At 58.2% G+C, this 23,524-nt stretch overlaps 1 protein-coding gene across 1 annotated transcript in view; it reads right to left on the reverse strand.

The window, feature by feature from the left end:
• GRIN2D (glutamate ionotropic receptor NMDA type subunit 2D) overlaps positions 1-8,099 on the reverse strand; it is a 15,567-nt gene extending 7,468 nt beyond the window's left edge. Inside the window, exons 1-8 of the mRNA XM_039510279.1 lie at positions 7,654-8,099; positions 4,382-4,974; positions 3,645-3,759; positions 2,639-2,850; positions 1,985-2,153; positions 1,156-1,309; positions 719-844; positions 365-594 (exon numbers count right to left, since the gene is read on the reverse strand). Coding sequence (XP_039366213.1) covers positions 365-594; positions 719-844; positions 1,156-1,309; positions 1,985-2,153; positions 2,639-2,850; positions 3,645-3,759; positions 4,382-4,974; positions 7,654-8,061 — 2,007 coding nt within the window. The 5' untranslated portion in view covers positions 8,062-8,099. The remainder of the gene's footprint in view (positions 1-364; positions 595-718; positions 845-1,155; positions 1,310-1,984; positions 2,154-2,638; positions 2,851-3,644; positions 3,760-4,381; positions 4,975-7,653) is intronic.
• Between the last annotated feature and the right edge of the window lie 15,425 nt (positions 8,100-23,524).

Below are 23,524 nucleotides of genomic sequence, written 5' to 3' on the forward strand. Positions count from 1 at the left end.
CTAACAAACTAGATCGGATCTATGAAGTGACTGGATCTCATGAGACTGGCTCTAGTGAGATCCACTGATCAACTGGATCAGTCTAGATCGGCTCTGCTGAGATTCATGGACCTGTGGTCTAGCGAGACCGGTGGGTTGTTTGGATCTGGCTGGATTGCCTATGTTGAGATCCAGGGATCAAGTGGATCTGTCTAGACAGGCTCTGTCGCACCCATGGCCTGCATTGACCCCAGTGAGATCCCTGGATCGACGCAGGCTGGATCTCACAGCATCCAGGGATTGATTGCACCCGGCTCCCGGCAGCAGGGGTGGGCTGGCCTGTGGGGAGGGGGATCGGGCAGGCAGCAGAAGGGGGGAGCCTCACCTTGCGGTCGCTCAGCCCCGACACCGTGTCCACGTACTCCTCCTGGATCATGAAGGCGGCCAGGTTGGCCGTGTAGCTGGCGAGGAAGATGACGGCGAAGAAGGCCCAGATCAGCACCATGATCTTGCTGGTGGTGCCCTTGGGGTTCTCCACCGGCACCGAGTTGTTGAAGACCAGAGCCCAGAGCAGCCAGATGGACTTGCCAATGGTGAACTTGGAGCCCCCCGTGCCTGCAAAGCATCATGGGAAGGGTCACCTCTGTGCCCCCCCACAGCCCTACTGGTGCCCCTCACTCCCGACCCGCAGCCCCCTGCTGTCCCCAGGCAGAGCGGCGGGTGTGAGGGTGGGACTCACGTTTCCCGGCGGCCAGGTTGCGGTTATAACCCACAGGGCTGAAGTACTCGAAGATGAAGACGGTGACGGCCACCACGGTCAGACACATGACGAACATCATCACCCAGACAGCTGGGCTGTAGGGCTCTGCGGGGGGAAGGGACAGTCAGTGCTCGGACACCTGGGTTCTATGCCCAGCTCTGGGAGGGGAGTAGTGGCGAGTGGTTAGAGCAGGGGGGCTGGGAGCCAGGACTCCTGGGTTCTCTCCCTGGCTCTGGGAGGGGAGTGGGGGCTGGTGGTTAGAGCAAGGTGGGGGTTGGAAGCCAGGACTCCTGGGTTCTATTCCCCACAGCCCCCCTTGCTGGCAGAGGCTGGGGCCAGAGTAGCTGGGAGCTCCCCCCACAGCCAGCGCTTCTGCCCTGCTCCCACAACGCCCCCTGGTGGCGGCGGGCGCTGACCCAGGAAGGCGGAGGGCGAGACGGTCCCGTTGCTCCGTGAGACCATGACGCTGATGCCCGTCTCGACGAAGGGCACGGAGAAGTCGATGATCTCGGAACGTTCCTCGTTGATAGTCAGGGAGCCGATGGCCATGTCCGCACGCAGGTAAAACACCTGGGGGGAGACCGAGGGGGAGGAGTCAGTGAGGGGGGCAGAGCCTTCAAGGGGACATTCTCCCTCTCCCATGCAGTGCTAGGCCGTTGTACCCAGTAACCCAGCTGTGCAGTTCAGGGGGGCTACGGTGGGACCCCAAAGCAGCAGGGTATTTCTGGGAACAATTTGAGGGGGAGGGGAAGCAACCAGATGAGATCTGGGCGGGGGGTCTTTGAAAGAAACCCCCAACGTGCCCAGGGATTTCTAGAGGGAGGCAGAGAAATTGAGGATCTCCAAGAAGGGGGAAAGTGGCACCAACCTATGTGGGCCAGGAACCAGGACTCCTGGGTTCTCTCCCTGGCTCTGGGAAGGGAGTGGTGTCTAGTGGTTAGAGCAAGGGGGGCTGGGAGCCAGGACTCCTGGGTTCTCTCCCTGGCTCGGGGAGGGGAGTGAGGCCTAGTGGTTAGGGCAGGGGAGGCTGGGAGGCAGGACTCCTGGGTTCTCTCCCTGGCTCTGGGAGGGGAGTGGGGTCTAGTAGTTAGAGCAGGGGGGGGGGCTGGGAGCCAGGACTCCTGGGTTCTCTCCCTGGCTCTGGGAAGGGAGTGAGGTCTAGTGGTTAGAGCAAGGGGGGCTGGGAGCCAGGACTCCTGGGTTCTCTCCCCGGCTCAGGGGGGCTGTGGGGCAGAGGTATCTCACCTCCCCGATCATGCCGTTCCAGACCCCGTCGATCTTTTTGCCGTGTTTGCCGTTGGTGACCAGGTAGAGGTCGTAGGTGAAGCCCACGGTCTTAGCCAGGCGCTTGAGGATGTCGATGCAGAACCCTTTGCAGCATTTCTTCTCAAAAAGCAGCGGGTCTGTGGGGTGGCTGCGGGGCGGGGGAGGGAGCAAAACAGAAATGGAGATGGACAGAGAGCACAGCTGCAGGGAAGCTCACAGCACTGGGGGTACTGCCACAGGGAAGCTCGCAGCACTGGGCGGAGCTCCCCTCCTGGGGCACTGCCACAGGGAAGCTCACAGCGCCAATGGCACTGCCACAGGGAAGCTCGCAGCACTGGGTGGAGCTCTCTGTCAGGGGCACTGCCGTGGGGAAGCTCACCGCGCCAGTGGCACTGCCACAGGGAAGCTCGCAGCACCGGGGGTACTGCCATGGGGAAGCTCGCAGCACTGGGCGGAGCTCCCTGTTAGGGGCACTGCCGTGGGGAAGCTTGCAACACCGGGGGTACTGCCACGGGGATGTTCGCAGCACTGGGTGGAGCTCCTCGCCAGGGGCACTGCTGAGGGGAAGCTTGCAGCGTTGGGCAGCGCTCCCGTCTGGGGGCACTGCCGTGGGGAAGTTTGCAGTGCGGTTACCTGTCGGTGCGGTTCAGCTGGTTGCGGCAGGGCACCGAGTCCCGGATGCATGTGCCGGTGGCCGGGTCGATGTTCTCGACGATGACAAAGGGCCGCTCCTCCAGCGTGGCCACCGTCAGGTGCTGGTCGTCGTCCACCGGCTGCAGGAACTTGCCATAGCGCGACCAGACCGGGTACTTCATGCGTAGGATCTGGTGCTCCCAGCTCCCAACCTGCACGGGGTGGGGGGGCTTCACTGGGGGTCCCTGCTTGGGGCCTGAGCCCTGGTCCCACCAAACTCACCCAGCACCACCAGATACACCCCAGAGTCACCCTTGCCCCTCAAACCTTCCCCTCTAAACTCACCCCCTACATTCCTCAACCCTGCCCCCCAAATCACCCCTATGCTTCCCAAACCTTCCCCCAAATCATCCCAATCTCCCTGAAACTGCCACTCCGAACTCACCAACACCCCCCAAACCTGCCCTCAAACTCACCAACACCCCCAAACCTGCCCCCAACTCACCCCAAAATCTTCCCCCCAAAACTCACCCCAGTCTCCCTGAAACTGCCGCTCCAAACTCACCAACACCCCAAACCTGCTCCCAACTCACCCCAAAAATCTTCCCCGCAAAACTCGCCCCAGTCTCCATGAAACTGCCCTGCCAAACTCATCAACATCCCCCAAACCTGCCCCCAAACTCACCCCAACATCTTCCCCCAATCTCCCTGAACCTGCCCCTCCAAACTCACCGACACCCCCGAAACCTGCCCATCAAACTCAGCCCCCGCCCCAGACCTGTCCCTCCAACCTTGACCCCAAACCCACCTCCAAACCACTGGACAGAAAGATGGAGGTTGGGAGACATGGTTAGGGGGAGGGGCACAGAGCTGGGGGCACGGCATAGATATAGGGTGGAGCTCTGGTAAGGGGTGGGGCAGAGGGATAGGGTGGGGCTCCAGCAGTGGGCAGGGTAAACCTTTGGCAGAGGGTGGGACAGACAGGTGGGCAGGGTCAGGTACTCACCACCTCCCAAGTTCGCTCTTTGTTGAGAGAGATGACGACCAGCGATGGGTTGATGAGGTAGCCGTCCTCATTGAAGGAGAAATCCTTTTGCCCCCATGTGATGTTCATGAAATACCTGGCGGAGGGGAAGAGAGTTAGGGGGGGACCCAGCACCCCCCAGCTCTGCTGGTGCCCCTCTGTCTTGTTGCCCCACTAAGCCAGGTAGTCCCCTGCCCTGGAGCCAGTGCCCCCTAGAAGGGAAAGGCCCCATGTCCCATTTCCTCTTCTACTGCAATCTCCAGGGCATTGCAGGTTGTCATGGATCTGTCCCCTCCCCCATTGGGTTGGTTATGTTGGTTTGGGTTGAGTGTGGTTGGACTGGGTTGGGGTGAATTGGATTGGCGTTGGGTTGAATTCTGCTGATGGGCACATCTGCCCCCATCACACTCATCAGCACAGGTTGTTGTGGATTTGCTGTTGGGTTGGTTATATTGAGCTGGGGTTGACTGAGGTGGATTGGTGTTGAGGTGGGTTGCATGAGGTGGGACTGGGTTGAGTTGGGTTGGGATTACACTGATGGGCACCAGATACCCATAGATCTGCCCACCCATCCCTCTGAGTTGGTTCTGTTGAGGGAGATGACAACCAGCGATGGGTTGATGAGGTAGCCGTCCTCATTGAGTTGGGATTGCGTTGATGGGCACCACATTCTCACAGCTTTCCATCCCCCATTCTGCCCCCCGCCTCCCTTAACTCACCGGTGGAGGTTCTCATGGATCTGGCTAAGGTTGGGTGCCCGGCAGTCGTTGTTGAACTCGGGAATGAAGCCGTAGTCCCTGGCAAGTGCCTCAGCACCCTTGGCAATGATGGCCACCCCGTTCTGGACACGGTGGTGCAGGTCGTCCCGCCAGCCGGCCGACAGCACTGTGAAGAGGCCGACGGGCAGGTGCTCAGGCATGTAGTCAGTGCCACCCAGGTTCGTGCCCACCATGAACCAGATATAGCCAGGTCCAGTGAGGCCGGCGTCCCGTGCTGCCTGGAAGATGCTCTCTGCCTCCTCGCGGGAGCAGTAGAGCAGGCGGATCTGGGCAGGGATCTCCCGCAGCTGGCGCTTGAGCCGGGAGCCGTCAGGGTCATCGGTCAGGTTGAGGGTCAGGACGCCCCGGTGTTCCCAGCCAATGAAGCTGCTGTCGGTCAGCACTTCGATATAATCCACAAAGTCCTCGTAGCCGGGGAAGAGCGTGGTGATGACAGCGAAGGCCGTCCAGTCGTACTCCTCCAGCACCTCGAACATCACCTGCAGCTGTTGCTCCGTCGATGAGCCCAGCTGCAGAAAGGTGGAGCCTTTCTCCTGGGCAGGGAAAAAATGGGGAAGTCAGGGGCTGCTCCTCAATCCTGACCTGCAGCCTCCTATCATCCCAGCCGTGGGATTCCTCCTCCCAGCTCTGCCAGTGCCCCTCAGTCCTGACCTGCAGGCTCCTGCTAGCCTAGCCCTGGGCTGCCCCTCCTCCTGCAGCTCTGTTGATACATCTCAAACCTGAACCACAGCCTCTGTAAAATTCCACACCTGGGCTTCCCCCTACCCCTCCACAGGTCCGCTCATGTGTCTCAGTCCAAACCTGACACCTACACTGCCAATGGTGGGCACAGGGGCATGGAGGTGTGGGCTGAGATGATAGGCTGCACTGGGTTAGACTGAGTGTATAGGGTTGGGTTGGGTTATGTTGATTGGTTTGGGTTGCATTGGGCTGGGCGGGTTGGGTTGGGTTGGGTCAGGAATGGATGTGTATGTTGTTTTCCATTATGTTGGGATGGGCTGTGTTATGTTGCATTGGGTATGTTGGGTTGGGTTAGGGTGGTTTTGTTGCATGCACTGGGTTGAGTTAGGGTTAGGCTGGAGTCGGGAGATATGGGTGAGGTGTGTAATGAGTGTGGGGGCATACAGGCATTGGTGTGGGGCCTGGCAACCCCCTCCCCTTGGATGCCAGCATGATGGCTGAGCCCCTGTTGAGACCAATGTTGGGCATTGAAGTTTGGGCAAGATGATGAGTCAAGCTGAGTTGCAGTTGGGTTGACTGTGAATGAATTGAGTTGGATTGAGGTTGGTTTGAGGTGGGATTGGGATGGGTTGAGTGTGGTTGTGTCGGGTTGGAGTTCAGTGTGGTCTGGTTGGCTTGGGGTTGGAATGGGTTGAATGGGGTTGGGTTGGGTTGGGGTTGGGTTGGGTTGGATTGAATTGAGTGTGGTTGGGTTGGAGTTGGATTGAGTGTTGTTGGTTTGGGATACTGTAGCAGGGTGACCACCCGCTCCAGCCTGGAAGGGGTTGGAAAGCCCTGCAGAGGGCAAGGTAAAACCCTGGCTGATTGGGGGAAGTGGCTGCAGCTGGGGCCATGCCCCAGACTGAGCAACGAGGCCTTATAAGAAGGCCAGGGAAGCCAGGAGCAAACAGTCTCCCTCTGCCTGTAGAGGGATAAGGGCCTGGCTGCAGGGAGCTGGGCACAGGGTACCTGAGTGGAGCAGGGCTGGGGAAAGACAGAGGAGCTGGGGAGCTCCTCCCTGGAAAGCCCCAGGCTGTGGCCTAGCATTAGGCCAAGAGGTACTGGGGGCAGCCCAAGGGGTAGGCAAAGGCAGCAGGTCCAAACCCCTTTGCCTATGATGAGTGGCTGATACTGCAGTCTGCCCCAGTGAATGGGGGCTAGATGGAGACTGGGCAGTAGCCAAAACTGAGGCAAAGTGGGGATAGTGGGTTTGGGGTTCCCCAGGGAGGGGAGACCCAGATTGGTGGGGTACTGCCGGGGGCAGCACCCCAGTTAAAAGGGCACCGGGGTCCAGGGAGGGACATGGGGACCAGAGGACAGGCGGATCATCGGCCTGCAGAGGGCGCTCTGGAGCTGGAAGAGCTAATTCCAGGACTCACCAGCAGGAGGCGCCGCAGGGGTGAGTCCGCACATCTACAGATGGGTTGGGTTGGGGTTGAGTGTGGTCGGGTTGAGTTGAGTGTGGTCGGGTTGGGTGGGGGTTCAGTGTGGTTGGGTTTAGTTGATTGTCCTTGGAGTTGAGTTGAGCGGGGTTGGTTTGGCATTGTGTGTAGTCAGGTTGAATTGAGTGTGGTTGGGTTGGGATTGGGTTGAGTGGGGTTGGGTTGGGATGGGTTGGGTTAGGGTTGAATGTGGTCAGGCTGGGTTGGGTTGAGTTGAGTGGGATGGGGTTGAGTTGAGTGTGGTCAGGTTGGGATTGGTTGCGTTGGGGTTGGGTTGGGTTGGGTTGGGGTTTATGTGTGGTCAGGCTGGGTTGGGGTTGGGTTCAGTTGAGTGGGATGGGGTTGAGTTGAGTGTGGTTGGGCTGGGATTGGTTGCGTTGGGGTTGGGTTGAGTGTGGTTGGGATGGGTTGGATTCAGTTGAGTGGGATGGGGTTGAGTTGAGTGTGGTCAGGCTGGGATTGGTTGCGTTGGGGTTGGGTTGAGTGTGGTTGGGATGGGTTGGATTCAGTTGAGTGGGATGGGGTTGAGTTGAGTGTGGTCGGGTTGGGATTGGTTGCGTTGGGGTTGGGTTGAGTGTGGTCGGGTTTGGATGGGTTGGGTTGGGGTTGAGTGTGGTCAGGTTGGGTTGGAGTTGGATTCAGTTGAGTGGGATGGGGTTGAGTTGAGTGTGGTCAGGCTGGGATTGGTTGTGTTGGGGTTGAGTTGAGTGTGGCTGGTTTGGGATGGATTGGGTAGGGGTTGAGTGTGGTCAGGTTGGGTTAGGGTTGGGTTGAGTTGAGTGGGATGGGGTTGAGTTGAGTGTGGTCAGGCTGGGATTGGTTGTGTTGGGGTTGGGTTGCATGTGGTCGGGTTTGGATGGATTGGGTAGGGGTTGAGTGTGGTCAGGTTGGGTTAGGGTTGGGTTGAGTTGAGCGGGATTCCAGTTGGGTCGAGTGTGGTTTTGTAGGGTGAGTTGAGCATGGTTGGATTGAGTTGGGCATATGGGTGGGGATTACAGGGATAAGTGTGTGCCAAATAGGGGCAGGCTTGGAGCCCAGCGACCCACTCACCTTGGGAGTGAGGACGATGGCCGAGCCCCCGTTGATGCCAATGATGGGCACTGAGGTCTGGGCCGAGATGAAGTCCAGGATCTGGGCCACGGCCTCAGTGCGTGTGTCGTCCTCGAAGACCACGCCGTGGATGCGCAGGGAGGAGAGAACGTCGCACAGGCGCACGATGAGGCTGCGGGGGTTGGTGTCGTTGAGCAGCACGGAGACAGGGTTCACCTCCATGGAGAAGTTGCGGAAGGCGGTGGGGGCGAAGCGGGCGCTCTCGGGCGTGTAGGACGAGCCGCTGAAGATGATGGCCACGTTGAGCGAGCGCGGCCCGTCCGGGCGCAGATCCAGGAAGGGGCTGGCGCAGGCCAGAGCCAGCACAAAGAGCATCCTAGCAGCGGGGGGGCCAGGGGACAGGCTCATCTCGCAGGGCCTCAGCACTTCCCCTGCATCGAAGGGGGAGGGTGATTCCAGGGGAGGGGGCAATGGAAGAGGGGAGGGGCATGGGGGCACGAGGGAGGAGGGGACATAGGAGAGGAAGGTGGGACATAGGGGAGGGCAGCAATGAGGCGAGGGGAGCAGGGGGATGAGAGAGAGGAGGGGAGCCCCATGGGAGGGGGTAATGGGCGGGGGAGGGGGAATCAGCAGGAAGGGGAGACGGAGAAGGGACGTAAGAAGGGGGATGGGTGAGGAGGGAAGGATCGAGATAGAGGATGGGGAGACAAGGAAGGAAAGAGAGAGAGAATTAGGCTCATGTGACTTTACACAGCATCCCCCACCCTGGAGCCGGATGGGAGCTGGTGCCCCCTAGAGGGGAAAGGCCCGTGCCCCATTCCCCACCCCTGAGCCAGCCAGTCCCTGCCCTGGGGCCGGATGGGAGCCAGCGCCCCCTAGAGGGGAAAGGCCCCATTAGGGGGCGCTACTTTAGCTACTATTAAGTGACTGGGTGCAACCACCCAGTGGATTGCAGGCTGGATGGGCCCCTGGATCTGATCCAGGGGACACGGAGGGGCCGGGACACCGGGGTAGATGGGCCTGCGGCTCACCCCTGAGCCTGGTGGGAGCAGGCTGCTCTCTGCCTCGCCAGCTGAGCCAGGGCCTGCACTGATGGACGGGCTCCCAGCCCCACCCATTGGCCGGGGGGCGGGGCGCAGGGGCAAAGAGAGACAGCCCCTCCCCTGCTTAACCCCATCTCCCAAAGGCCCCCCCCGCCGCAATTCCACCCCTCCCCCTCCACATACACACGGCTCCCACCTCGCTCAAGCTGGGAACCTGACGCCCCACCCCCACACCAAGAAGCATCCACCTCAGGGGAGACGCTGCCGGGAGCCAGGACTCCTGGGTTCTATCCCCGGCTCTGGGAGGGGAGCGGGGTCTAGTGATTGGGGCGGGGGCTGGGATCCAGGACACCTGGGTTTTATCCCTGGCTCTGGGAGGGGAGAGGGGTCTAATGGTCCAAGTTGCTCCCTCTGTGTAAGGTCCAGATCTGTGGCTCTCTGATTCCTTATGGGAGTGAGGACAGGTGGAGGAGGAAGGCAGAACCCAGGCGTCCGGGGATCATTCTTGTCAGCAGCAGAACTGAGGGGAAATTATATAGGCTCCTAAATATTTCACGTTCATCCCCAGCACACATACCGTGGCCCCCACCCCTCGGAAAGGCCCCGTGTCCCGTTCTCCCCCGCCCCGTCCTCCCCCGGAGCCAGCCACTCCCTGCCCTGGGGCTGGATGGGAGCCAGCGCCCCCTGGAGGGGAGAGGCCCCATCTCCCATTCCCCACCCCCTCCTGTGCTGTCTGGTTAGCAGCACGTTCCTGCTGTCCCACAGCTGGCTCTGGGGGGCGGGAAGGCGCTAACATAAGGTGCTGATTAACAGAGTAAACTGCCGGCCCTGATTATCCGCCCGGGAATAGAAACACTTTCACTGATTGCCAGCTCCGGAAATTACAGCTCATAAAGGATAACAGATTCCATAGATCCCGGGTTTAACCCCCCCAGCAACACCACTATGCAGAGCCACCAGCCCATCTACCCCGGTATCCCGTCCTGTCCTGGCCACCCCTGATCGGAGACATGGGCCCATCTAGCCCGGCATCCTGCCCCGTCCCTGCCATCCCTAATTGGAACCACGGGCCCATCTACCCCGGCATCCCGCCCTGTCCCTGCCATACCTGATCAGAGACACGGGCCCATCTACCCCGGCATCCCGCCCTGTCCCTGCCATACCTGATCAGAGACATGGGCCCATCTACCCCGGCATCCCGCCCTGTCCTGGCCACCCCTGATCGGAGACATGGGCCCATCTAGCCCGGCATCCCGCCCTGTCCCTGCCATCCCTGATCAGAGACATAGGCCCATCTACCCCGGTATCCTGCCCCCTCCCTGCCATCCCTAATTGGAACCACGGGCCCATCTACCCCGGCATCCCACCCTGTCCCTGCCATACCTGATCAGAGACACGGGCCCATCTACCCTGGCATCCCGCCCTGTCCCTGCCATACCTGATCAGAGACACGGGCCCATCTACCCAGGTATCCTGCCCCCTCCCCACCATCCCTGATTGGAACCACGGGCCCATCTACCCCGGCATCCTGCCCCTTCCCTGCCATCTCTGATCAGAGACACAGGCCCATCTACTCCACTATCCTGCCCTGTCCCTGTCATCCCTGATTAGAGACACGGGCCCATCTACTGCACTATCCCGCCTTGTCCCTGCCATCCCTGATCAGAGACATGGGCCCATCTACCCCGGCATCCTGCCCTGTCCCTGCCATACCTGATCGGAGACATGGGCCCATCTACCCCGGCATCCTGCCCTGTCCCTGCCATTCCTGATCAGAGACACAGGCCCATCTACCCCGGTATCCTGCCCCCTCCCTGCCATCTCTGATTGAAACCACGGGCCCATCTACTGCACTATCCCGCCTTGTCCCTGCCATCCCTGATCAGAGACACGGGCCCATCTACCCTGGTATCCTGCCCCGTACCTGCCAACCCCGATGACAGCCATGGGCCCATCTACCCCGGTATCCTGCCCCCTCCCTTCCCTGCCCCTCCCCCAATCAGACACATGGCTCACATACATGTACACATGCATCTCCCCAAAATGCTGGACAATACACACCAACGCATCCCCCTCCCTTGAGAAACCTACACCTGAACCCCGCCAGATACACACAGCCCAAAGGGCTCAGATGGAGAAAAACACACACACGGACACCCTATGATACAGATACGCCAGCACACTCCCCTCCCTGAGCCATGGAGAGAACCCAGGAGTCCTGACTCCCAGCCCCTCCCTCCCAACTCTAACCACTAGACCCCCCTCGCTGAGACGTAGAGAGAACCCAGGAGTCCTGGCTCCCAGCTCTCCCCTCCCAGAGCCGGTGAGAGAACCCAGGAGTCCTGCCAATCGAGCCAGCCAGCCAGTCCCGCTCCAGGAGCCCTCATTCATCTGCTGTCTATGCTCTCTCACCCCCTCCCCTCGCCCCCCGCCCCTCTCCTGCGCCTGCTGGCAGGGTATTGATTTCCTCTCCCCCCTGGGGCCGCGGCGCCGCGCCGGCCTCGCTCGCTTTCATTCTTCCCCGGCTCGCTTCGTGTCTCAGCTGGAGGGAAACATGGAAACCTACACGGCCCTGGGGTGCTGGGACACGCGGCCACCCACCCACAGCCCCTGCATCCCTCCCCAGAGGGGCCGCGTCCCAGCGCTGGGTGAGGGGTCCCCGTATACCCAGCCCCCGGGCCCACCCTAGAGGGGCTGCGTCCCAGCGCTGGGTGAGGGGTCCCCGGATACCCAGCCCCTGCGCCCCACCCCAGAGGGGCCGTGTCCCAGCGCCAGGCCCAGGGTCCCTGTATACCCAGCCCCTGCACCCCACCCCAGAGGGGCCGTGTCCCAGCGCCAAGCAAGGGGTGCCCTGGACAGAGGCTGTGTGTTTTGTGCAGTGAGGGAGCAAAGAGACTTTTTCTGGTGGCTCTCTCCCTCCCCCCCCCCTCTACTCCCCCTTTTCTGGATCCCAATCAAGGGGCTGGTCTGGCTCGCTGCAGCTGCTTCAGCTCGGCCATAGCAGAACGGCTAATAGCCGGGCTCTCTGCTTCAACCAGGGCAGGGGAAACATTCTCATAAATACCTATTAGAGGGTTATTCTGGGAACTAGAGCAGGGGGTGGGGTGGGGGGATCGTGCCAGAGAGCTGCGGGGGGAGAGGAAAACAGGCAGACGGAGGCCTTAGCGACATGGGAAAGACAGGTGGCATGATGGACGGAGAGACAGGCGGAGGTGCAGACAGAGGGACAGAGAAGGGGACAGTTGGAGGCACTAAGAGATAGACAGGAGGAAGGATGGACAGAAACAGGCAGAGGGATGGACAAGGGGACAGGCAGAGGTGCAGACAGAGGGACAGACAAGGGGATGGGCAGAGGCATGGACAGAGACAGAGGGATGGACAAGGGGACAGATAGAAGCATGGACAGAGAGACAGGACGAAGGATGGACAGAGACAGGTGGAGGGATGGACAAGGGGACAGGTAGCAGGACAGAGAGACAGGTGGAGCGATTGACAAGGGGCTAGGTGAAGAGATAGATGTAGGCTGCCTGTTGCTGAGGTCTCTGCAGTGGTGGTGTTTGATGGTGAACAGATACAGTGCTATGTATGAGCTGTAGGATCAGTGTGACTGCCTCACACCTGTGGTCTGAAGTTGCTTGAAAGGGTACTGGGGGGGGTGTAGTTCTAGTCTGCACAGGTGTAGATACAGTGTGAATGTGTAGGTACAGTCTGAAAATCTGAAGATGTATAAGTACAGTGAGAAAGCTGACTTATGATGTTGTGTAGGTACACCATGAAGATGGGTAACTGTACTGTATATGTGTTCCTGGAGCCTGCGAGTGTATTTATATGGATGTATAACCACTGTAAAAATGTAGGTACAGCGTGACTATGCATTGTTGCAGGTGCAAAGGCACAATCTGTGGGTTTATGGATACAGTCTGAAAATATGTTTAGGTTGGGGTGTAAATACAGTATGAAGGGATGTAGGTGTTGGTCTAGTGTGAAACTATGTGGCTTCCACCTGAGAGTGCACAATTGTGTATCTACCTACACTATTAAAGTGTGTAGGTACAGCCTGAAAATACACTTATCAGTAGAGTATTGTGTGTAGCTACAGTAGGGATGGTTATAGGGACAGTCTGGAAAGGTGTGTAAGGACAGCATGAAGGGGTGTAGCTACAGTGTGAAAGTATGTAGGCACAGTCTGAGTGGGTATTTATGAGTGTATGTAGCTCCAGTGTGAAGGTGTTTTTATGATAGTGTGTAAGTACTGTCTGAGTGAAGAGAGAGAGAGAGTGGTTACAGTCAGAGAGGGTGTGCACCTATAGCATGCCAGTGTGTAGGTACAGCATATTTATGGGGGTGTGGAGGTACAGTCTGAACATGTGCGTGTCCTTCAGAGCATATGTAGTTACATTTCTCAAGACACTCTCTCTGCACACGAGTGTAACACTACTGGCAGAATTGTGACATGCAGAGTATATTGGGTGGGATGTCGACTACATGCTGTATCGGCCATGTGCGCGGATGCGTTGTAATTTACACACAGATTCTGTCCCTAGCTACAAGTGGCTCCTCCAACTGACATCAACTGGTTGGAACATGCCAAAATCTCTTTGCCATGTGAAATTCACACTTCTCCCATGTGACAGCAGGACCCCTGTGGGAAGGCCACCTCATGAGGAAAGGAACGGCTGTTCTGTTCACTCCAGGTGACAGGCCAACTTGGACATAATACAGCCAGCTATGGGGTTCAATGTCCTGCCCCGGGACAGAAACTGTAAAGCCCAATTCAGGGCCCATAGTTCAAATATCAGTGGGCTCAGATCCAACTGGGCATGTGTGACTGCTGCCTGTTGAGAGAGAGAGAGAGAGAGAGAGAGAGAGAGAGAGAGAGAGTGTGTGTGTGTGTGTGTGTGTGTGTGTGTGTGTGTGTGTGTGTGTGTGTGTGTGTGTGTGAGAGAGAGAGAGAGAGAGAGAGACTGCCTGTCTCTGGGCCTTGCATCTGACTGTGTGTGCATTACCATCTGTCTCTGGGCTCTGTGTTTGTGTGACTGCTTATTGACTGTGTGTGCATGTGTGACTGCCTGTCTCTGGGCTCTGCATCTGTGTGTGTGTTATCTTCTGTCTCTGGCTTCTGTGTTTGTATGTGTGTGACTGCCTGTTGACTATGTGAGACTGCCTGTCTCTGGGCTCTGCGTCTGACTGGGTGTGCATGTCTGTCTGTTTCTGGACTCCGCTTCTGAGGGGGGTACATAGAGTCCGACTGTATGTGCACAAGTCCCTGGTATCTCATTTTGAGGGATGTGTGGGCTTCGGCTGTGGCTGCCTGTCTCTGGGAATTTCCTTGCTAGGGGTTGGGAGACAAGGACTGGCTCTGACTGTGCATCTGTGCCTGTCTCAGAGATTGGCTTGTGCCAAGATATCTGTGTGCTCTGATAGTGCATGAATGCCTGTTTCTGGGAGCAATTTGGAAGGGCGAGGGTCTCCCCCCGCACTAGCCCTGTGTCTCCCAGACATTGGGGGTAGGGATGGGCAGGGGGTTGGAGGACCCAGGAGTCCTGGGGTTTCAGAAGGGGAAGCTGAGGAGAATTTGGCGTTGATGGGGACCCAGAAATCCAGGTGCACCGGGCCAAGGGTGATCTCTGAGGATAGGACCCAGAAGTCTGGGTGGGTGTCTGAGAAGAAGGGGGGTAACTTTGAGCAGGGGGAGGTCATAGGACCCAGGAGTCCAGGTGCCCCAGAAAGGAGGTGAGCTCAGAGGATGGGACTAGGGATTTGCTGGGAGGGGGGGCATAGGGTGCTGCCAGCTGGTGCGAAGCAAGGAAGTGTGACACTGGCAGAGAAGGTGCCAGCTCGCCTCACTGAACACTGACAAATGTGTCACTGGAAACCGGCCTGGCTCACTGGTGTGTTACCAGCGGTAAAACAGGCGTCAGATTTAATATGAAATGCTTGTAAATTGCTGCCTGCCTTAATCTCACTTATCACACCTGCGTCCCTCCTTCCCAGGTAATATTTAAAATATTTGCTCTGTGACTCTAAACCTGTTTGTTCTGAAACTGGGACCCCCTCCCTCCCCAAGTCGGGAGAGAAATTCCAGTCCACCCCATGAGGCATTGGCTCCTGCCCGGCACAAGAAGGCCGGCAGATGCCAGACAAACCATTGTGGAACATCAGGGGACAAAAGACTTTGGTGAGGGCTCCCCCGATGCCCACAAAGAGGGGACGTCCCATCACAGCTCTGGACTCCGGCGAGAGGGAATAAAAATCTCTGAGCAGAAGAAAACTGTGCCCTATTTCTAAGCATAAGCAAGGGATCCCCAAGGTAACTGGCTTGGGTTAGTCCTCAAGCACATACAGAGCTTGCACATCTGAGCAGCTACTGTCCTGGATCCGGAGACCAGGAGCGGGGGAACCTTCCTAAATGAGGGTGGGCCACCGGCACCTGAACCGTGGCCCTGCCCCCGGTCCTGCCCCTTCCCCTAAGGCCCTGCCCCAGCACCATCTCTTCATCCAGAAATCCCCCCCTCGCTCCTCTCTGCCCCCTCACCCCCGTCGCTCGTCCTGATAAAAAGTGATGATCTGGCACCCCTACCTAAGGCGGTATCTCATTTGTGTGTGAGTGTGTATGTGTGTATTTGCCTGCTTTAACCTTGTCAGTTGCTCTATTTCTTTCCCCTAGTGAATCAATCTTTAGTTAGTTTTGTGCGTGTGTGTGTGTGTGTTCGCCTGCGTTAACCTTGTCAGTTGCTCTATTTCTTTCCCCTAATGAACCAATCTTTAGTTAGTTTATTCCAGGATTGGCTACAGGCCTTGTCATTGCTGTGAGATCTCAGGTGCAATTGACCTGGGGTAAGTGACCAGGCCTTGGGGACCGGGAGCAACCTGAATATTGTTGCGAGTTTTGGCGTAAGGGACCATCTATCACAAGGGCGGGCTCGCGGGGATGGCAAGACAGACCGGCGCGCCCGGCGGCACTGCCGGTGACTCCGTGTTAAGGCCGTGGTAGGGCCTGAGGTGTTCACACTGGGTACGTGGCTGGCACAATCGGATTACAACACTCACAACCAGTTTGGGGCCCGTGCCCTGTTTCTTAACAGTCTGCCTGGAGGTGTGAATGCCCGGCCGTGAACTGCTCCAGACTGTGTGATGGAAAGAAAGGTGCCCCCAGGGGAAGGGGAGCAGAGGGATGTGGGGGCAGATTCTGGAAGGGGAGTGGGACGTAGAGTGGTTGAAGCGGGGGATGGGGTGGGCTTCAGGACTCCTGGGTTCAAATCCCAGCTCCCTCAAGTGAGCCCCTTCCCTTCTGTGTGCCTCAGTTTCTCTCACTGCAGAACAGGGAGAGTGCCAGCTCCCTGAAGGGACTGAGACATTTCTCCTTTCACCTCCAGACAGGCGGTGGTTATTACAATGACCAGTTGAGAAATCACTCCTATTTTGTCCTGCTGCACCCCATCCGGGTACACCTTCCTATAGTGACCAGTTATAAAGACTGCCCTGCCCCCACTGAGCCCCCAAGCTCTCATGTAACGACCGCCAGTCTATATGGACTGGCTACCCGACCCGATGCCAGGCACCCAACACAAACCACTCCGATGGATGACTCCACCCCACAGAGCCCCCTGTCTCATAGAGACTGATTATATGGACCACTCCAATGGACTTCTTCACACCCACAGAACCCCCTCTTGCATAGAGACTGATTATATAGACTGTTCATACACATTGCTCTATCCAAGCCCTTGCATAGAGACTCCCTAGCTGTACAGACAACCTATCCTTTGCCAAATGCCCAGCACATACCCCTCTGGCATAGCGACTGGTTCAATGGACCATGCACATGGACCAATCCACCCCCATAAACCCCCATCTAACACATAGACAGCGGTTATATGGATTGTTCATACACACTGCTCCACCCCCTCACACACCCCTTGTATAGAGACCGGTTATATGGACCATTCCACCCACACAAAGTCCACCCCTACATAGAGACTGGTTATATAGACTGCTCATGCAGACCACTCCATCCAAGCCCTTACACAGAGACTGCTTCTCCATACACACTGGCTATCCAATGCCAGACATCCAACACAAACCCTTCTAGCATAGAGACTGGTTATATGGACCATTTATATGGACTTATTCACCCCCACAGAGCCTCCCCTCATATAGAGATCAGTTATATAGGCCACTCTGCCCTCATGAAACCTCTCCCTTACATAGAGACTGGTTATATGGACCACTCATATGGACTGCTCCACCTGCACAGACCCCATCACTCATAGATACTGGTTATATGGACTTCTCATACAGACCTTCACAGTTCCACCATGTATAGAGACCAGTTATATGGACCACTCCACCCTCACAAAACCCCTCACTCACATAGAGACTAGTTATATGGACTGCTCATAGAGACCACTTCACCCTCATTGCACTCCCCTATAGTATAGAGACCACTTATATGGACAACTCAATCTTGCTGGAGTCCCTTCTAGTATAGAGACTGCTTATATGGGACCATTCAACCTCCCACTGTAGAGACCAGTTATATGGACCAGTTTCATCCAACCTATCTCAGAGATCCTCACAGGATCACCTAAGGACAGGTTCCACCTTCTCCTACAAACAAGAGGCAGCTTACCTATATGACAACTGCCTTTATGGACTGGAGCGCGTATACAGACCAGCGTCCAGATCCGAAGGAAGCCCTGTTTGTCTGCCTCACCCATGCACTGCACCCTGGGCTGGCTATGCTTCCCAGCTCTGCTCTGGACAAGCACCACTGGGGGTATATGGACCAGTCATGTATGGAAGAAGGCGGACGAAATGCCAAGAACTAAAATAGTGCCTATCTCATGAGGAACAGGTGGCAGGGACCGAGGGAACGCTGTGATCTTCAGCTCCCCAAAGCATCGGCCTCAGGGGTAAGGGGGTAACGGGGCCAGGGGCCATCTGCCCTTCAGAGAGGCGTTTTGGGAAAAGCGACCGGGATGCCCCGATTCCTGCTCCGCCGGGGGACCCAAATGCCCCTGGCGGAAATAGGGATCAGCCCCAGAGAATGGGGACAACTCATATTGCTGGGGGGAAACAGCTAGAAAATCTGCAGCTTGGGCGGCGGGGCAGGAGGAGATTTGTGAGATAGATAGATTAGATTAGATTAGATGATGGGGTGGATGGGAATAGATAGATAGATAGATAGATAGATAGATAGATAGATAGATAGATAGAGGGGGTGGCTGGGGATAGATAGATAGATGGGGTGGCTGGGGATAGATAGATAGATAGATAGATAGAGGGGGTGGCTGGGGATAGATAGATAGATGGGGTGGCTGGGGATAGATAGATAGATAGATGAATAATGGGGTGGCTGGGGATAGATAGATAGATAGATGAATAATGGGGTGGCTGGGGATAGATAGATAGATAGATTAGATGGGGGCTGTGTCTGGGGATGGATAAATAGATAATGAAAGAGAAATTCTCTCTGCTGCTTGACAGCCAAATGGCCTCTGCACAGCCACAAGCCACTCACACAGCCCAGAAATGCAAAATCTGTCTGTGCCTACTGCACCTGCATAATAACCTCTGTGTGTGTGAGGGTGTCTGAGTGTGTGTCTGTCTGTTTGGGTCAGGGTATCTATTTGTGTGTCTGAGTGTGCGTCAGGGTGTCTGTGTCGGTGTCTGTCAGGATGTCTCTGTGTTTTGATATGTGTCTGTGTGTCAGAGTGTTTGTGTCTGTGTCAGGGTCAGGGTGTCTATTTGTGTGTCTCTGTGTGTCAGGGTGCCTGTGTGTGTGTCACAGTGTCTGTCTGTGTGTGTCAGGGTGTCTGTGCGTGTGTCAGGGTCAGTGTGTGTGTGTCAGGATGTCTGTGTGTGTCAGGGTGTGTGTCTGTGTGTGTGTCAGGGTCAGTGTGTGTGTCGGGGTGTCAGGGTGTGCGTGTTTGTCAGGTTGTTTGTGTGTGTGTGAGGGTGTTTGCGTGTGTCAGGGTCAATGTGTGTGTGTGTCAGGGTGTGTGTATTTGTCAGGTTGTGTGTGTGTGTGTCAGGGAGTCTGTCTGGGGGTGTGAGTGTGTCCCAGCCCTAGCCCAGGAGGAAGGGGGAAGCCTCTTACCTTTTCATGACACCTCCGTTGCACAGCAGGGCTGGGAGCTCAGAAACCTCTGCAGCAGAGCCGGAGCCGTGCAAAATCCGGAGCGACACCCGCTCCGCAACCCGGGCAGCGGCGGATTCCCTCCCCCTCCCCCCCTCCCCACTTTGTCCTGCCTGGAGAAAACCCAGGCTAACCCCCCCCGCGGGGAAAGCTCCCAGGAGGCGACATCGCCCCCCCCCCCGCCGCCCCCCGTCTGTCCCTCCTCAAGGTTGCAGCAGCCCCAGCTCCGCCGCCCGGCAGCCGCTACACATGTTGCATCCGAAGTTAGCGCGATGCCAAACGCGTCTGCTTCGGCTCCGGGCGCCCGGAGCCCCGATCCTCCTCCCCCCCCCTCGCCCCAGCTTCTCCGGCAGGGGGGGCCCGGGAGGGGAGGGCCCCTCTCCTCTCCTCCTTCCAGAATGGCCGATCCGCCGGCCCTGCTCGCCCGGACACCGCTCGCCTGGTGTTTTTCCCCGTCCCCTTGGGTCACCTTTCTCCGTGCGCCCGGGGAGCGCGCAGTGGGGACCTGGGGTGGGGGGGGGGGGTTGGTTTGACTCCTCTAACGCAGAGCTACACCCGCCCCGGCTGCCGCGTACACACACACACACACCCCGCCTGGGACACACACTCACTCACACACACACTCACACACACAGCGCCAGGCTCGTTAACATTCACAGCCCATCGCCGCCCAGCCAGGCGAGCGCAGGTTGGAACCCGGCGCTGCGGGCCGTGGCTGCCTGAAGCGGAGGGGGGGGGGGCGAGCCGGAGGAAGGGGGGGGCAGGAATCACCCCTGTAGTGAAACGGGGTGTGTGGGGGGGGGTATGAAGGGAGAAGGAAGGAGCGCAGTGGGAGCTTGGAGCAGAAAAGGGGGGAGGCTGGGGGAAGAGATAGAGATCCCTTTGCCCGCCCCCCCGGATCCCCCAAATCTCAATGCACCCAGCCCTGCTGTCTGGGGTCCCGTCCCCCCATCAGAACAAGGCAATGAGAGAAGGTAAGCAGGTATGGGGCAGGGGGTGTCCAAAGGGTGTATGTAGCACAGGGGTGTGTGTGTGTGTGTGTGTGTGTGTGTGTGTGTGTGTGTGTGTGTGTCCAAAGGGTGTATGTAGCACAGGGGTGTGTGAGGGTGTATGTGCCAGAGGTGTGTGGGTGGGTGTATGTAGCACAGGGGTGTGTGTGTGTCCCCAAGGGGTGTATGTAGCAGAGGGGTGTGTGTGTGTCCAAAGGGTGTATGTAGCAGAGGGGTGTGTGAGGTTGTGTGACAGAGGGGTGTATGTGTGTATGTAGTAGAAGTGTGTGTGTGTGTGTGTGTGTGTGTCCAAGGGGTGTATGTAGCAGTGGGGTGTGGTGAGGGTGTATGTGTCAGAGAGGTGTGTTTGCATGTGTGTGTGTAGCAGAGGAGGGTGTGCGTATGTGTGTGCAAGGGATGTATGTCTCCAAGGGGTGTGCGTGAGAGATACACAAAGTTCCACACTCCCCTCCCTCCCCCATGTCCAGAGAAGCCAGCTGCCAATTTGCCCCCATAGCACCCTGAGTTGTGATACCGGTTGGTCTCTACAAGCTAAGCAGGGCCCAGGAAGTCAGGAGGGTGGAGGAAAGGCCACAGGGGAAGTGGCTGGTTAAAGGGGTGACCCCTAAGGGGGGTGTGGCTGGGCTATCGTCCCCTTGCAGTCAGGGCTGACCCTAGAGGCTGTTGTGCTGAAAAGGGGGGGTGCTCCCCTGGCTGGCAGAGAGCCCTGAACTAAAAGGGGGCTGTGCTATGGGGGGCTCAGAAGCTCACAGGCCTGTAGAGGGGTAAATTTGCACCAGGTTTCACCCCAAAGCCAGGGGGGCAGAACCTAGGGGCCCCTATGGGGTAGGTTCACCCACGTGGGACAAGCCAGGGGAGATACCTGCCCCCACAGCACTTCCAGGGGAGAACACCCACCCTGCAGCACCGGGGTCTGCAATGACTGGCAGAGGAGAGCGCCCCCTGCCGACCCCCTGCCCAGTACCCCCCAGCACCTCAGTCCAGCTGTCTTCTCTCTCGGTGCCGTCCGGCCAGTCCCCACGCCCCGCTGGAGCAGGCACGACGATGGAAGCCGTGGCAGATTGCGACTGGGGCTGGTTAGGAGCAGCGGGGAGCAAGGCGGCTCACAGGAACAAAGGCCCCGTCCCCTATTCGTGACGCTCGGGCTCTCTGCAGAGAACAAGGGAAGAAGGAAGAAAGGAGGAAAAAATAGACACGGCCGATAGAAAATGTAACGGCAGAGCACCAGCTGGGTGTGAGGAGACAGCCGATCAGTCCCAGCCCTGTTCTGGCAGGGGAGTGGGGGCTAGTGGTTAGAGCAGGGGGGGAACTGGGAGCCAGGATGCCTGGGTTCTCTCCTTGGCTCTGGGAGGGCAGGGGTGAAGGAGATTGAGCGGGAAAGAGCCTAGGGCAGCTGGGATGCTCCGGGGAGGGTGGGGCTCATCTGACCCTCCCTCCAGCTGGGACGTGGGGGGTGCTGAGCTGCTGGTGCCCTGCAGTGGGCCCCTGAAATTCCTGCCGTTCCATGGCCCCCTTGATCATCTCCCGAAACCCCTTCATTAGGCGCCAGGAGGAGAGGAACTCGTCCCACACGCAGCTCCGCCGGTGCCCCTCACTCTTGACTCCAGGCCTGGGGCCCTGTATTATTACTGGCAGTGCCAAGCTTGTCCCTTGGCTTTTTCCCTCCCAAAGTGGTGCTGGGAAACCAGTGTCCTGGCCCAGGCCCATAATTCCCCTGACATTTCAACGGGAAACTTCATCTCCTGCCCCGGATGTTCCCGTGAGCTGTTACACAGCCCCCACGCCCCACCCCAGAGAGGCCGCATTTCAGCGCTGGGCGAGGGGTCCTGTATACCCAGCCCCCACGCCCCACCCCAGATGTGGCCACGTTCCTGCGCTGGGCAAGGGATCCCTGTGTAAATAGCCCCTGCACCCCACCCCAGAGGCAACTGCATTTTATAAAAGCTATAACTGGAATTATTAATCCATCTTTAGCCTTTTCTAAGTGCCTACCCGAGGCCTTTTAGAAACCTAAATGAATTTCCTCTCACAAGCCCCCAGGAATCCTGGATCCCAGCCCGCACTGCTCTAACCACTAGTCCCCACTCCCCTCCCAGAGCCAGGGAGAGAACCCAGGAGTCCTGGTTCCCCCCCACCCCCCAGCAGGCTGGCTGTCCTGCTTACCATTCCCCTCATGTGGATTGGAAAGCAATTAACCAGCGTACTTAGCAAACAGGGGAGCATGACTGTTGCAGAGCGCCAGCTGCTCGACCCTGGCAGCGTGAGGGGAATAGCACCCACCCACGCTGGCTCCCCACTCCAGCACCAGCTGCCTCCCCACTTTTCTAGCCAGAGGCAATAAACAGCTGCACCCCTCCTCTCTATCACTCCCCCCTCCCTCAGCCCAGGGCATTGCCTCCAGGGCCCCCAGCTGCTGAGCAGCCCATGGGGACAGACGAGCTTATGAGGGAAGTGCTGAGAGCCAGGATGCCTGGGTTCTATCCCCAACTCTGAGAGGGGAGTGGGGCCTAGTGGTTAGGGGTGGGGGTCTGGGAGCCAGGACACCTGGGTTCTAGCCCTTGCTCTGGGAGAGGAGTGGGGCCTAGTGGTTAGAGTGGGGAGGGGCTGGGAGCCAGGGCACCTGGGTTCTATCCTGGGCTCTGGGAAGGGAGTGGTGCCTAGTGGTTAGGGGGTGGGAGGGCTGGGAGCCAGGATACCTGGGTTCTACCCCTTGCTCTGGGAGGGGAGTGGGGACTAGTGGTTAGAGGGGGCGCTGGGAGCCAGGGTACCTAGGTTCTATCCCTAGGACAGGAGTGGGGTCTAGTGGCTAGAGCTGGGAAAACCTGGCCCCATGGCCTGTCTATATTCTGCTGCCTGGCTCTGTCTGCCCCAGCTCATGCGGGGGCTGGGAGGCAGGATGCCGGGGTTCCGTCCCCCTGTAATGGGGCAGAAGCGACCCCTCTGTGTCTGCACACAGCAGGGGCTGGAGTCTGCCCAGGGCTGGCTGGGCTGTTTCCTGAGCTGGCGCCGCCCCCTGCTGGCCAGAAGGGGCTCAGCTACATGAACTGAGAATTGTGGATGAGCCACAGGGACTTTTCCCCTCACCAGACCCCGGTGTCAGGACCATGCCACGTCCCAAGGGACTCCATGTAACCCTCCCTAAATCCCCCCACTGGAGCCTGCATCTGATGCAGGATTCTCTTTCTCTTCCTGCCCTAAACGTTTTGTGTGGTTGTTACACAGCCCCGGCGCCCCACCCCAGAGGGCTCGCATCTCAGCCCTGGGTGAGGGGTCTCTGTACAAACAGACCCCATCCCAGAGGGCCCACGTCTCAGCGCTGGGCAAGGGGTCCCAGGAAAAGGCGTGTGGAGAGTTAGAGCAGGGGGGCTGGAAGGGGAGTGTTGTCTAGTGGCTAGAGCAGGGGTTTAGCAGAATTTCTCCACCATCTCTATCCAGCCCTGGCAGGCACTAGCTGGCACATCCCTCCCAGCTGCTCCCTGCATCAGCTGCAAGCAGGGCATGGTGACCCGGCAGCTCGCACTCCTCCACGCGGCTTCTGCCCGTGGCTGGGCACTGCCGGCCCGGCTCTCCTGCAAGGCACAGCATGGAGGGCTGTGGATGGCACCAGCTTGTGTGCTCGGCATCCAACGAAGCTGGAGCCTGGGGGGACCCCCAAATCACCCTACCCCCTGTTAGAT

Source organism: Mauremys reevesii, linkage group 22 (genome assembly GCF_016161935.1).
Source record: "Mauremys reevesii isolate NIE-2019 linkage group 22, ASM1616193v1, whole genome shotgun sequence".
NCBI classification, from domain to species: domain Eukaryota; kingdom Metazoa; phylum Chordata; order Testudines; family Geoemydidae; genus Mauremys; species Mauremys reevesii.